The 16,460-nt window shown below is 41.2% G+C and overlaps 1 protein-coding gene across 1 annotated transcript in view; it reads right to left on the bottom strand.

The window, feature by feature from the left end:
* Nucleotides 1–16,048, bottom strand: part of LOC139262131 (complexin-2) — a 30,157-nt gene extending 14,109 nt beyond the window's left edge. The window contains exon 1 of the mRNA XM_070877278.1: nt 15,887–16,048. Coding sequence (XP_070733379.1) covers nt 15,887–16,048 — 162 coding nt within the window. The remainder of the gene's footprint in view (nt 1–15,886) is intronic.
* Between the last annotated feature and the right edge of the window lie 412 nt (nt 16,049–16,460).

Below are 16,460 nucleotides of genomic sequence, written 5' to 3'. Positions count from 1 at the left end.
AATAGAGCTCATTCTCTGAGACTTACTAAAGAAAAGTTTGGAAAGCAGAGGCCACTGATAATTTTGATTACAATAAAATGAGAAAATAACGCATGGTCTTATTTCTATTTGAATAAATAACTCGAGTGAATAAAATATTACCATTTCTCCAGAAGTATTTGAGCCAGATCCATAAACCAGTTATACTGATTGGAATAACTATTTATTGTTCTTTTGCTCTGATGTAATGTGAGTTGAAGCTACTAATACTAAACAAATTCCTGACGTTACTTATAAAAATTCAACATATGGGATCAATCTAATTGACACCAATGGGCTAAAGAATCATAGAAAAATATATGCCTTTTGCATTCATGAGTGCAGATCTATCACAATTTTAATACAAATGATGTTGCTTTCACTGGGGGATTGTTAGGACTAAAATTTGAACATGGACCTCATTTCCTGTATCATGGAGGAGTGCAGGTGAGAATGAGATGACTAGAAACTAAAAGAATGACATTTGTAAAAGAATCAAACATAAAGGAATTAGTCAAACAACTTTGATCAATTAAACCTCAATCGACTGAATTTAACTGAAGACAGAATCATTGGACTGAATTTGAATGGGGAAGGCGGGTTGGGGGCAGAGTGGGGAGCACCAAGGTGGTCGGGAGATTCGGGAGAATGAGTTTCCCGCAGGAGTTGACGATTTAATGGCAGGGCCTAATTTGCATGAGAAGCCTCTGTTTCCCAGCTAGATGGAGAGGCTGGCTGGCAGCGGGTGGTTAGGCCTGCGGCTCTAGGCACAGAGGGAGGGAGGGATCGGGTGGTCAGGGGCTGAGGAGGAAGGCCGGGGGGGGGTGGGGGTAGAGAGGATCCTGTCCGGAGAGGTGGGGGGTGAATGGATCGGGGCCGGACTCCTCAGCATCGGGGACTGGGAGAGTAGGTCAGGGCTGGAGGATTGGGAAGGGGCAGGGAAGCATCAGGGCCGGGGCATCAGCAGGGAGAGAGAGAAGCAATGATCAGGAAGGTGATCGGAGGCCCTGTGGGGTGTCTCCAATTGCAGGGGGTGGGTTAGGCAGGAACCCTGGATTTAGGAGGTAAGGGTAAATGCACTTACCTCCTGGATGCAGCAGTCCTCGCCTTGCTGAGCTGATGGGTTTCATGAGGTATGCAAAACCCAACCAGCTAAAGGTAAACACAAAATAGAGGTTAAAGAAGCTGCATCTAGCTTCATTATAATATTTAAATAGATGACCCGCCTCTTGGCAGTGGATTGGCTGCCCGCCCCATCCCACCTCAGTTAAAAGTGGAAGTGGCCAAGTTTGTGGCAGGTTCACGTTGGAATTTAAGCCAGACAGTGTCAGCTGTCGCTCAGTGGCTCTCGTCTCGAGTCAGAAGGTTGGTACCAGCAGAAGGAGAATCGGCCTCTTCAGATGAAGCCCACAAAGGGGTTGCCACAGAAGTGCCTGAACAGGCCTCAGTGGAATTAACAGTAGAGAAACAGTAGAGACCTCCAGAAGTCCCACTCCAGGGACTTGAACACAAAAAAATCTAGGCTGATACTCCAGTACAGTGCTGAGGGAGCACTACACTGTCAGAGGTGCCGTCTTTTGGATGAGACGATAAACCGAGGCCCCACCTGCTCTCTCAAGTGGACGTAAAAGATCTCGTGGCACTATTTCGAAGAAGAGCAGGAGAGTTATCCCCGGTGTCCTGGCCAATATTTATCCCTCAATCAACATAACAAAAAAACAGATTATCTGGTCATTATCACATTGCTGTTTATGAGAACTTGCTGTGTGCAAATTGACTGCCGTGTTTCCCACATTACAATAGTGGCTACACTCCAAAAATTCATTATTTTTAAAACAATTTAGCTACCCACACGCCCCCAACCCACCTCCTTTTTTAGGTTAAAATTGCCACCGTTGTGTACACAACAACTGTATTGAAAAACAACAAAAAGGTAAGAAAATACATCTGCACAATATTGAGAGGATATTTAAATCAGTTGAACAGATTGGTGCATTTCTCAATGTATCAAAAATGTGAAAACATTTCTAAGATCTTCAGGATATCTACCTTTGCCATTCCTGCAGGTTATTTGAAGATTTGTGATAACTGACTTTGATTGAAATCCACAGTGGCAGTGTTTCAGACACAGTTATATCTAGTAATTGTTTTTGAAATAAATGAGATTCTGAAAAGAAATATATTTATTTTGTTATCTGATAGTATTACAGAAAATGGAATAACTATTCCATATTTTTCAGCTCGATCTGATTGGCATCCTGCAATTCTGTTTTGCTATTTTCTAATATGTCATATTGTTTCAGTTGTTTACTTTCATTCTAATCTGGGATCCTATTTTCAAATGTAATACTGAGATCTGTATCTGATTTACATTTTTTTGAAATGATTCCCAATAACATATGCACTGTCAGGTGTGGAGTGAAGCTTCTCCCCTTGGTTAACTTAAATGATACCCACTGAGGTGGAAGATGAAAGAATTCTCAGGAGAGAACTTTGACTGCCTCTCTAAACAGCAGGAAATTATAAGCAGGGAGCAAGATCACAATTTTGTTTTGCACTTGCTCGGTGATCTCAACTGCGGTCATCCATGAGCAGCAGATCTGACCTCATTGAAAATCAGCACTGGTGGTCCCCCGTGTAAAATCTGATCCGAAGTAGAATAAATCCATTAACTATGCTATTTCATGCATTTTAGTTGTGCCATCTTAACAAAAGCAGTAACCCTGGTATGTTCATGGCAAGATTGTGAAGGTCTTCCTGAGTATACCAGACAGGCCGATGTGTGTGTGTGTGTGTATATTAGATATAAAATAGCAAGTGATGATTAACATGACCTTTTCAGTGTTATGCCTCAGAATTAAACCTGGAGTTAGCATTTTAGATGTTTTTTTAACTTTGAGATAACTTGTGTTACGCTACATGAAGTTCTCAGTTGCTGAAACACATAACTCTTCATTAGATGACCTAAGTTTGAACTATGCTCTTCGCTAACATTACAGTTTTTGTTTTTCCTAGAGAGAGTTTTGCAATCTGGGGTGTGAAAGAAGGGAGACCTGCTCTCTCACCACTTTATAATGAGATCTTGTATGCCAGAACAATGGCCTGATTGACAATGCCTGCCAATAGATTGCTGAAATTGAGAAAATCATAAGCTTTAGCCCAGTTAATTGTCAAGTGTCTGCTTAAAACGGCAAAAATAAATGAGATTCTGAAAAGAAATATATTCATTTTGTTATCTGATAGTATTACAGAAAATAGGATAACTATTCATATTTTCCAGCTCGATCTGATTGGCATCCTGCAATTCTGTTTTGCTATTTTCTAATATATGTCGTATTATTTGCCTTGATTCAAACCTCCATCAATACTTTCTCACTGTTTCAGGTTGTTAGTCTGACTTGATACATGGTGATCCTGAGACTGTTTCCTGAAATGAATGTTTTAAAAATTGAATGTGCCAGAATCACTCAGCTGGTGAAGTGAGAATAATTTTGAAGATCAGCCATTAAGGTTTTTAATGGAAGAATTGTAGATGCAAGGCAAATATATAGTAAAAAATCAGAAATGCTGCATTTTTCTCAAAGCAGCCCTATGATGCCCAAAATTTGGTTTGCTAAATTTTATAATCAGTGCAGAACTGTGGTTAACACAGTAATTTGATGGGGGGGGCCTTGAAATAGATGATCCAGGCACCCATTGGGAACAGTTAGTCCATGAAAATCATGGTCCTATCCCCAGCTCATACTCTGCCCATTGGTATTTGGTGTAGAGCGGTCTAACCAGTGGTCCTTAAAGGGTCATTCCAGAAAAATTTAAAAAATGCTTTGGAAATGATTTTGTGGGTCCAGGTGACGCCCCCCAAAAAAGCCCCACACTCCGATCGATGAGCTGCTCCATAAACTGACAAAATTCAAATGAGATATGACCATGAAAATCGTTCGGGCCTCCAGCCGCTTCCATCAGGTGGGCGGCAGGCTCGCTCCGTCTGCCTGACGAAAGCGGTCACTTCAAAATCAGCCGTGTTGAGAATAAAGCAGAACAATGTTTGCTAGGCCGCTAGAATCCAAGCACAGTTGATAACTTTACTGTGTTACTGCTTTTTGTATATTTTTATGATAAAGGAACCATTAGTTTTGCTAAGACTTGCAAATGCTACAAGTCAGGAATAAAATGCTGGCAACAGACAGCAGGTCGGCCAGCATCTGAGAAGAGTAACCGCAAGTTAACATTTTGGGTGTAGACTCGTCATCAGAACTGTTCCAATGAAGGATTTATACTGGAAATGGTAGCCTATCTTTTCTCTAATGCACCTGCTGTGAACATTTGGTAATCTGGATTTCTGGAGTGCAACTGGAATCCCTCAGTGCTTGAAGAGTGCTGTAAAGTAGAACAGGACCCAATTGTTTAATAGAATTGTTATTAAGAATAAGAAAGGCATTTAAAGATTCTCCAAGTACATAACTTTCACTATATCTAGATTACAACTTTATGTATTCAGTTACATATAATTAACATATAAACTCAAAACAGTTGGTACTTGTAACCAATTGTGTTTTTCACCTCCTCCAGCCCTACAAGATCTCTGCGCTCCGCCAATTCTGGCCTCTTGCACATCGCCAAGTTTTATCGCTCTACCATTGGCTGCCATGCTTTCAGCTACCTAAGCCCAAAGCTCTGGAATCCCCTCCCTAAACCTCTCCACTTTTCTCTCCTCCTTTTAGCAATACCTTACATCCTACTTCTTTGACCCAGGTTTTGGTAACCTGTCCTAATATTGCTTTATGTGGATTGGTGTCAAATTTTGTCTGATAACGGTCTTGTGAAGTGCCTCGGTGCCTTTTACTACATTAAAGGTGTTTTATATATACAAGTTGTTGTTGCTGGCTACCATGTGTTGGTTGTAGTTACAACAGGAAAAGGAGAAGTTTTAAAACATTTATCAAATGTTCAAATTTAAGTCAGGATTGATATAATTAATTGGGTAATGTATGTCTGTGTGTAATAATCTGAAACAGTGGTGGCAGTTACACCCACGATCCTTGGTGCTATTGTATGAGCTATGTACTTGTGTTCTCCCGTAGACACAAACATGAGGGAAGAAGAGATGTCTGTACATCAGATCCGTTCTCATCAGTACTAGCTATATATTTGTGTTCTTTGGTCATCCAGGTGATGGAGGATGTTAGGTCTCCATTTGTGCCATGTCAGTTTAGGACTGTATATAAAATTGATTTATTTTTTCCCTCAGGAAAGCAATCTCGGTGCATCACTTTCCCCCTTTTATATGTTCCATCAGGTGCCTGTCACTGCACTACTACTGACTTCTTCTGTGTAATGCAGAGACCCAATTGTTTAATAGAGTATAAATGTAGTGATTCAGCTCTCCACACTTATTCTTCAGTTCCCGGTACATTGCAACACTTTCATAAAGAATGCAATTGACAAAAGGAAAATTGTGCATCTCCTGTTGGCTGGACTCCTGTAATGTAAAATCAGTTTTCTTTGTTTTCTATGACAGCCTAAATGAGGTGAAGAGGTTGCAGATATGCATCTGACTGCTGTCAGTTTATTGGGAGATGCATCTAAATTCTTCAATGATTTAGGAAATAGTCGCTATTATTTCTCTTTTCGTACTGTGCAGGGTGATAATTCCAAAGAGTTTAATATTTTTCTTCTGTATTGTGCTCATTACAGATGTTAAGCAGCTTTAACTTCCAATATAATACCAGCTTAGCAAAGGTAAGCCTTCACTTAGCGGGAATCTGAACAGTTGTCATAGCAGCCCCAAATTTACAGCATAGAAAATTGATTTCAATCACTCGCCCACCCACCCACTCAGTGTAGGATTTGTGACAAAACATAAAGGAGAGCTTCTGCACAGCACATATCTTTCTGCCGGTGGTACTGTAAAATTCCTGTGATATATTCAAATCGTGATGCTGAGTCTATTGGATAATGTTACTTCAGAAAATATGTTCAGAGATAGAAAAGTATCCTAAATTTAAAAACCGCCTGCACTGTAGCTGTTTTTGAACTAGGTGAGATTCATTCACCAGCATATATTATCCGTTCCTAATTTTATTTTCATCAGATTTTCCCTGTCTATTTTTAATGTTTATATTTCTTCCCACTTTTGCAGATCCTGGCCCTGAGAATCTGCGGGGCTTCCATCCAAATCCCAGTTACTTCAGTGGGTGTTCGGTGGAACTCATCATAAACCAGCAGGGACCCAGTAACACTGGGTTTTCTCCATCGCCAGTATTTTTTGGCCAGCCTTGAAAGAGGTGGAACCTCCATCCACCCTAAAGAGGACAAATAATGCCAAGGGGGTGATTCCAGAGTGAAGCAAGGCGGGAAGGAGTTGCCACATCCCAGTTCAGTCAGGACTCGACTCGGCACTGAACTATAGGCCTGAACACCAAGTGAGATGAGGCATACTGACCTCTAGATGGGTGGTAACCAGAAGAGATCAGGGCAAGGAAGCAGTATGGATCCTAAAGAATGGACACAATACTTAAAAAAAAAATGGAGATCAACCTTTTTACACAGGAGGGGGCAAAAGCAGCATTGTGGGTGGGATCTGGGGGTAGGGTGGGAGCTGGATAACCATCTTCCCAAAAGGCAGCCAAATGCTAGATTTTCTGGCTACATGGGGCAGGTGGGTGCTGGAGATGTACCTGCAGTAGTGTGTATGCGTGCCAGCCCCATTAAAATGAGCTGCTCTCTGGTTGACCCTTCGACCTGTGGAGGGGTCAGCACATAAAAGCACCAGTAAACAGAAAAGAAAGACTTGGATTTATATAGTGCCTTTCACAACCACCAGATGTCTCAAAGTGCTTTACAGCCAATGAAGTACTTTTAGAGTGTAGTCACTGTTGTCATGTGGGAAATGCAGCAGCCAATTTGCACACAGCAAGCTCTCACAAACAGCAATGTGATAATGACCAGATAATCTGTTTTTGTTATGTTGATTGAGGGATAAATATTGACCAGGTCACTGGGGTTATGTCCCCTGCTCTTCTTCGAAATAGTGCCATGGGATATTTTACGTCCACCTGAGAGAGCAGATGGGGCCTCAGTTAAACGTCTCATTTGAAAGACGGCATCCCCGACAGTGCAGCACTCCCTCAGCACTGCATTAGAGTGTTAACCTAGATTTATGTGCTCAAGCTCCTGGAATGGGACTTGAACCCTCAATCTTCTGACTCAGAGGCAGTGTGCTACCCACTGAGCCGCAGCTGACATTCTCCATCCTTGCCACAGGTGCATATCCTAACAAATCTTTAGGCTCCTGTCTTCACGGCCATACCCACTCTTAACTTCCCAATAGAACTGTAAAACTAGCAGCTAATAGCTAAGAGGTTATTCTGTACTGTAAGCTCATAGAAACATAGAAAATAGGTGCAGAAGTAGGCCATTCGGCCCTTCGAGCCTGCACCACCATTCAATGAGTTCATGGCTGATCATTCCCTCAGTACGCCTTTCCTGCTTTCTCTCCATACCCCTTGATCCCCTTAGCCGTAAGGGCCAAATCTAACTTCCTCTTGAATGTATCCAATGAACTGGCAACAACAACTCTCTGCGGCAGGGAATTCCATAGGTTAACAACTCTCTGAGTGAAGAAGTTTCTCCTCACCTCAGTGCTAAATGGCCTACCCCTTATCCTAAGATTATGTCCCCTGGTTCTGGACTTCCCCAACATCGGGAACATTCTTTCAGCATCTAATCTCTCCAGTCCCGTCAGAATCATATACGTTTCTATGAGGTCCCTTCTCATCCTTCTAAACTCCAGTGAATAAAGGCCCAGTTGATCCAGTCTCTCCTCACACGACAGTCCAGCCATCCCTGGAATCAGTCTGGTGAACCTTCGCTGCACTCCCTCAATAGCAAGAACATCCTTCCTCAGATTAGGAGACCAAAACTGTACACATTGTTCCAGGTGAGGCCTCACTAAGGCGCTGGACAACTGCAGTAAGACCTCCCTGCTCCTATATTTAAATCCCCTAGCTATGAAGGCCAACATACCATTTGCCTTCTTCACCGCCTGCTGTACCTGCATGCACACTTTCAGTGACTGATGAACCATGACACCCAGGTCTCATTGCACCTCCCCTTTTCCTAATCTGCGCCATTCAGATAATAATCTGCCTTTGTGTTTTTGCCCCCAAAATGGATAACCTCACATTTATCCACATTATATTGCATCTGCCATGCATTTGCCCACTCACCTAACTTGTCCAAGTCACCCTGCAGCCTCTTAGCGTCCTCCTCACAGCTCACACCGCCACCCAGTTTAGTGTCATCTGCAAACTTGGAGATATTACACTCAATTCCTTCATCCACATCGTTAATGTATATTGTAAAGAGCTGGGGTCCCAGCACTGAGCCCTGCGGCACTCCACTTGTCACTGCCTGCCATTCTGAAAAGGACCCGTTTATCCCGACTCTCTGCTTTCTGTCTGCCAACCAGTTCTCTATCCATGTCAGTGCATTACCCCCAATACCATGCGCTTTGATTTTGCACAACAATCTCTTGTGCGGGACCTTGTCAAAAGCCTTTTGAAAGTCTAAATACACCACATCCACTGGTTCTCCCTTGTCCACTCTGCTCGTTACATCCTCATGGTGCTTGCAATAACTAATCTATTGGTCTTGTAACAATTTGTATGAGTGCTGAATGGATGTATTGTTCCATCTATATGAATTTTAAAAATTAGGCTATAACTATTTACCATCACGCATAGATCTGATTGGTCTGCCCTTGACTATTACTCGATAATCAAGCCCCTTCTTTGCATCTTGCTCACAACTTGCTTTCCCATCTATCTTTGTATCATCAGCAAATTTGGCTACATTACAAGTGGTACCTTCATCCAAGTCAATAATAGATTGTAAATAGCTGAGGCCCCAGCACTGATTCCTGTAGCAACCCACTAGTTACATTTTGCCAACCTGAAAATTACCCATTTATCCCAACTCTCTGTTTTCTGTTAGTTAGCCAATCCGCTATCCATGCTAATATATTACCCCCAACCCCGTGAGCTCTTATCTTGTGCAGTAACCTCTTATGTGGCACCTTATTGAATGCCTTCTGGAAATCCAAATACATGACATCTACTGGTTCCCCTTTATTCACCCTGCTTGTTATATCCTCAAAGAACTTCAGCAAATTTGTCAAACATGATTTCTCTTTCATAAAACTTGCATTGGAGGCTGTTCAGAGCAGGTTCATGAGGTTGATTCCTGAGATGAAGGGGTTGTCTTATGAAGAAAGGTTGGGCCTATACTCATTGGAGTTTAGAAGAATAAGAGGTGATCTTATTGAAACATATAAGATGCTGAGGGGACTTATAGGGGTAGATGCAGAGAGGATGTTTCCCCTCGTGGGGGAATCTAGAACTAGGGGGCAAAGTTTCAGAATAAGGAGTCGCCCATTTAAAATGGAAATGAGGAGGAATTTCTTCTCTCAGAGGGTCGTGAATCTTTGGAATGCTCTACTCCAGAGAGCTGTGGAGGCTGACTCATTGAATATATTTAAGGTGAAGATAGACAGATTTTTGATTTTTGAATGATAAGGGAGTCAAGGGTTATGGGGAGTGGGCAGGGAAGTGGAGTTGAGGCCAAGATCAAATCAGCCATGATCTTATTGAATGGCGGAGCAAGCTTGAGGGGCCAAATGACCTACTCCTGCTCCTATTTCTTGTATTTGCTCTTTTCCCAGCCTGCCTGTCTCCTCCAAGCATGAGTCCCAGAACTTGTCCTTCCAAATTCATCCAAGCCTAAGCCACAACCCAGCTATGGCTCCCATTCCCTCCTAGCTGCTGCTCCAGGTCCCTGCTCCCTCTCAACTCAACGCCTGATCATCTTTCCCTACTAACTCAAGCCCTCACCCTCCATTCTCTTTGGCACAAAAGCAAAAATACAACTCGTGCCACAGCCCTCGCCATCTGAGAGAGATAACATCAATTCTGGAGGTATCAGAGGTATGGAAAGTGTTAGATATTGCAATGGATGGGGCTTTACAATCTCTCTGGATGAATTAAAATGGACCATATTCATTTGTTTTAATTACCTTTTGTGTGTCCCTACTATCTAACTGTGGTGTTGCTTTGTGCCAAAGGGTAATGGTTCGACCTCCTTCCCTCCCTCCCTCCCTCATTCCGTTCCACAAAAATAAAACAGTAACAAATGCAGGTAACAAAAATTAAGTAATTACAAATAAACAAGAGATTTAAATAGGAAACAAACAATTCTCTTAGAAGTAAGAGATCAAGATACAATCACTTGGATATCCCTAATGATATCCTGAGGACTAATCTGGGTGAATGAGGGATACTGTGGGCACAGCAGGCACAAGTAAACTTGTAGATATCTATAAAATAGATCAGAAAGAAAAGCAGCAGATGCTGAAAATCAGAATAGAGTCCCACCATTAGAAGGAAAAAGAGAAACCACGACCAAAACAGCCTAATATGGGTGCAGGGAAAAGGAGGAGGAATATTGTAGACTCTCAGAGCAATTACTGAAAACAATGAATGGGAAGCCTGCAGAGAGGAAGCAACAATTAGGGGTTACCTACCCAAGCGGTAATCTAAAGGGAACCGGGGTAGAAATTAGCCAGCCCCGCTCATCGCTAATTCATTCATTCAACTGGTGTTGGGCCCCTCATTAACATATTCCAGGCACCTAACCCCTGTTTTAGACATCTGCCCAGGATGTGTACAAATGGGCCCCATGAATTTAGCTAAATTGGTATGTTTTGTACCCATTGTACGTCCAGAAATTGGGTTCAATGCATACCAATTCCTACCCTATATCTATGTTGAATTGGAATGTTTCCTCTTCCTTTATAGTGGAGTGAGGAAAAGAGTTTCACTCCCTTATGAACTTTGCCAATTTGAAGCAGAGGAAGTATATGATTCTCTTGGGCTATCTTCCATAATCTCTTGATCCAGCAGAAGGGCAAAGGAATTGCAAAAAGATGAGAATTTGGGGCCTATTGAAACATAAAAGATTCTGAGGGGGCTTGACATGGTAGATGCTGAGAGGATGTTTTGCCTTGTGGGGGAATGTAGAACTAGGGGGGATAGTTTCAGAATAAGGGGTCGCCCATTTAAAATGGAGATTGGGAGGAATTTTGTCTCTCAGATGGTCATGAATCTTTGGAATTCTCTACCCCAGAGAGCTGTGGAAGCTGTCATTGAATATATTCAAGGCTGAGATAGACAGATTCTTGAACTATAGGGGAGTCGAGTGTTATGGGGAACAGGTAGGAAAGTGGAGTTGAGGCCAAGATCAGATCAGCCATGACCATATTGAATGGCGGAGCAGGCTCGAGGGGCCGTAAGGCTTACTCATGCTCCTATTTCTTGTGTTCTTATGGATTAGGTTCCCAATAATTGAATCTAAAGAGATTAACATTGGTCGACTAGTGCATATTAAAATGTAAATTCAACCGTAAAAGCCATAATCTCATTCAAAATCAGAGCCGAACTCTTAGACCATAGACAAGGCATAAAACATGCAAGAGGATGCAGAACTCACTCCGTTCAAAATCCCGGGGGCTGGGTAATTGTAATATTTGGGGCAGACAGCCTATGCCTGTAGATGCAAAACAGAGACAACCACCTCGCTTTGCTTGCAGGAAATCGGAATGGCACCCTGCTGCTCCGATAGGGAGAGCCCAAAGCCCTTTTGGGGCTGAAAAGCAGAAGAAAAAAAAATCTTAATTCCCAGCCCAAGGTAATCAATTCCTTTGCTTTTCTTCTTTTGGGACCTTCAAAAGTTTCTCAACTGCCATGGGATCCACTGGAACTAACAGGGCAAACTGGGTGGATTTCTTGGGATAACCCAGGAAGAGTCTGAGACACTCCAAAAACATTGCTGGAACAAAGCAAGACATGAACTCCCCTACCTCTCAAACAGGATTTACGAGGCTGAATAAATGGGGTGGAAATCAGGCAGGGCTAGGTTCTGCCCCAAATTGCAATCTCCCCGCCACCTCCCCACCCCCAACCAGTGGAAATAGTTTTTCTCTGTTTATCTTATTAAAACTCTTCATTATTTTAAGCAACTCTCTCAGATCTTCTTGCCGTCAATTTGATGTCAGTCTAACGCCACACAGTTTCAGTTTATTGAATTATTTCTCCAAGGCTAAAAATACTTTTTAAAACAGTTTCATATCCCCATGAATAAATACTAATACAGACTTTAGAGTGACTTGAATGATTTAAAAATGGAACTCGATGTTTTCCTAGTAAAATAAATGTAATGATGTTTATACATTGTGACCAGACATACTTTACTCACCTTTGAAAAGTACATTAACATAGCATTTCACCAAATGATCAGCAAAGTCATTAGTGCACAAATTGATTCTAATGAAGTTGGCTGTTTCAGAGAGTTAAGCTCAATATTATTGACTTGAAGCTGTCTCATTCTACAGCATTTAAAGGACACATCTTTTATTGCTTGAGTTAATATACATCATGTACTTTGATCCATCAAGCCCACAAACATTGATAATTTAGCAGAATAACCCCGTCAGACTAATTTTCCTAAGATGTCATTATTCGCTAAGCACATTCAAATATTCAAAAACTCCACAGAAGTAGCATTAGTTGGCAAATGGCTCAAGCTGGTATTCTCGCTCAGAGAGGCTCTAAGAATGGTGAATGGGGAAGTGGAGGAATTCAAGAAGGGGTGATCGCTGAGGCTTGGGTTAAGCTATTATTAAGAGAAAGCCGAGTGAAATTCATGTCACTTGAATTGTGTATTTATAATACTAGATGGGGTACAATACATTTAAATTTAGATTGTTTTTGGTTACCCTTTCTTTTGGACAAGCTGAGAGATGGCGCTGCTCACCGAGATCACAGAAATACAGGGTTATAAAGTGATCGATAAGGCTAGCTTACACAAGTGATCATGGGATGTTGCTTCCATATTCATGTCTGTGACTGCAGCACTCTGCTTCAAGATGCAATCTGCAGAGGGCTCAAGCCTCTCCCATCGTAAGAATGAGCAGCACTCACTGGTTTGGGGGCATTCACAGATTAAAATTGAGCTGATAACAAAAAGATTACCAGGTTTATTGTCAACTATCCTGAGCTTGATTTAAGGAATATTAAAATAAGTGGTATAATTGAAGAATTGACTGTTGGTTTATTGAAAACAAACAGCTGTAAAACAAGAAAGGCAATTACGGAATGTATTACAACCAGCTGAATCAATAAAACAGTAACATCCAATTGATTTTTGGAATATAAAGCGATAGCTAAGTTACAGAAGATTCAAATTGAAAAGTGGCAGTGCTGGTTATAAAGAAGTGAATGTTGTATTATTGTACCAGTATAGAGTAGTGAGTTAGTTAATATAAAAATCAAATAACAATCATATATAATGGGAAGGTTTCTAAACATGACAACATTACATAGAAAAATCGATATAATTAAACATTTTTCACCAATGCACATCTGTTGAGCAGATGTGTATGCAGGACGTAAAAGATTCTGGTTTAAATGCCACTTCACTAAAATTGAAACAATCAAAACACAGTCTATTCTAGAAATTCCTGCTAATGTTATACAAATGCTTAATGAGCTCATATTAAATTCTCATGCAATTTAAACCGAGGTGCTAACCCATTTATTTTAAATATGTTAACACTTCTGTCAAAATAGTGAGGAATATTCTACAAGTGTTTGTACAACAACACCAGTGGGAGTAATCTCTAGTTTTATATCTTTTCATAACAAAAGTTAATTGGAGTGAAATTGGTCCTCGATGGAAAAGAAAATGAAACTAGTGTAAAACATACCGCTGATTTATGATCGCCCATTTTGCACAATCACCGAAGACTAATTTCACCCCAATATTTCTTTATAGAATTATATATTCACTAAACAGGAAACAGTAAATAATCAGCAACCATCATAAAATTGATCAAATCCCTGATAAAAATTCAAATCCTTTTCGCAACCATGTCAGTTCTCTACCTTTTATAAAAAGGACAGTAACATGAGTATCTATAACATAATGTAGTCATTTTATATAAATTAAATCTGCCCCTCAGACAAAAAGCAAGAAACTATAGACCAGTTAGCCTAACATCTGTGGTTGGGAAAATGTTGGAGTCCATTATTAAAGAAGCAGTAGCAGGACATTTGGAAAAGCAAAATTTGGTCAGGCAGAGTCAGCATGGATTTATGAAGGGGGAGTCATGTTTGACAAATTTGCTGGAGTTCTTTGAGGATGTAACGAACAGGATGGATATAGGGGAACCAGTGGATGTGGTGTATTTGGACTTCCAGAAGGCATTTGACATGGTGCCACCTGAAAGGTTACTGCACAAGATAAAAGTTCACGGGATTGGGGGTAATTTATTAGCATGGATAGAGGATTGGCTATCTAACAGAAAACAGAGAGTAGGGATAAATAGTTCATTCTCTGGTTGGCAACCAGTAACTAGTGGTGTGCCACAGGGATCAGTGCTGGGACCCCAACTATTTACAATCTATATTAACGACTTAGAAGAAGGGACTGAGTGTAACGTAGCCAAGTTTACTGACAATACAAAGATGAGAGGAAAAGCAATGTCTGAGGAGGACACATAAAATCTGCAAAAGGACATAGACAGGCTAAGTGAGTGGGCAAAGATTTGGCAGATGGAGTATAATGTTGGAAAGTGTGAGATCATGCACTTTGGCAGAAAAAAAATCAAAGAACAAGTTACTAATTAAACGGAGAAAGATTGCAAAGTGCCGCAGTACAGCGGGACCTGGAGGTACTTCGGCATGAAATGCAAAAGGATAGTATGCAGGTCCAGCAAGTGATCAGGAAGGCCAATGGTATCTTGACCTTTATTGCAAAGGGGATGGAGTATATAAATAGGGAAGTCTTGCTACAGCTATATAAGGTATTGGTGAGGCGTGTAGTTTTGGTTTCCATATTTACGAAAGGATATACTTGCTTTGGAGGCAGTTCAGAGAAGGTTCACTAGGTTGATTCCAGAGATGAGGCGGTTGACTTATGAGGAAAGGTTAAGCAGGTTGGGCCTCTATTCATTGGAATTCAGAAGAATGAGAAGTGATCTTATTGAATCGTATAAGATTATGAGGGGCTTGACAAGGTGGATGCAGAGAGGATGTTTCCACTGATGGGGGCGTCGAGAACTAGAGGGCATGATCTTAGAATAAGGGGCCTCCCATTTAAAACAGAGATGAGGCGAACTGTCTTCTCTTAGAGGGTTGTAAATCTGTGGAATTCACTGCCTCAGAGAGCTGTGGAAGCTGAGACATTGAATAAATTTAAGACAGAAATAGACAGATCTTGAGCAATAAGGGGTTATAGGGAGCGGTCGGGGAAGTGGAGCTGAGTGCATGATCAGATCAGCATGATCTTATTGAATGGCAGAGCAGGCTTGAGGGGCAGTTTGGCCTACTCCTGTTCCTATTTCTTATGTTCTTATGATATGGTTTACATTCCCAACCTGCCAGTACTGACCTTTGTTCTGTGTTAGTTATATCCTATCTCTCAGTTAAAATGTAATTAAAAAATTTAACATGCACCATGTCGTTCAGGTTCTGCATTATATTCTAAACTAGGGAACAATGGTAATCCCCGTAAGCCCAGGACCAAATAATTACTGGAATATATATTTTTACTAGGCAATTATTACGCTGAAATTAGTGTACAGATTTCATAAGTTTTGATTCTTCAAAATGTAGGTACGATATAGAAGAATTAAACTTTACTTTCTTCTGTTATAACCAGTCCTTACCTTTCATTAATATATTTATTACAAATGTAATTGATAGATAAATAGATAATATTAACTGTTGCCGAGGAAGCAGTTACGGTTGTTTACCTTATCTCGTATTTGCTGCCGTACTTTTTCCCGTTCAGCTTCCATTCGAATATGTTTTTGCTTACGTTCGTCTTCTTGTTGACGAAGGGCCTCTTGTCTTTCTTCTTCCTTCTTCTGCGCATCTGGGTCTTTCTCTTCATCACCTCCCAACATCTTCCCCATGTCTTTGGTGGCCCCTGTATGAAATAACAACATATAATATATGCCTTTTCTTCCTTTATATATTAGCTCCATTTTTGTGAGATAGATAAAATTGGGGTCATGAACATCCTTGGCATGGGTGCATCTGCCCCAGTAGCGTGGAGGTGGGCCATGCCAGACTTTGCAATGGGAGCCTGGAAGCCTATTTTGAATAGGTTTGTGTCAGAGGAAAAACTTGTCCAGACAGCTTGGCCTACTGCACACCTGGCCGGGGAGTGTAAAATCCAGGGAGGCTGCAGCAATTATAGGGCTGTAGTTTGGTGTAAAAGAGACAGTTGTGATGGTACAGAGAAGTGTTCACAATGACATGTGAGAGACACTGCTCCCATTGATGTGAAGTTTTGTAACTACTACTGGATAAGTTTCAACAAAG

The sequence above is a fragment of the Pristiophorus japonicus genome, chromosome 4 (assembly GCF_044704955.1).
Source record: "Pristiophorus japonicus isolate sPriJap1 chromosome 4, sPriJap1.hap1, whole genome shotgun sequence".
In the NCBI taxonomy this organism is placed as follows: domain Eukaryota; kingdom Metazoa; phylum Chordata; class Chondrichthyes; family Pristiophoridae; genus Pristiophorus; species Pristiophorus japonicus.
This window is presented reverse-complemented; position numbering and strand designations above follow the sequence as displayed.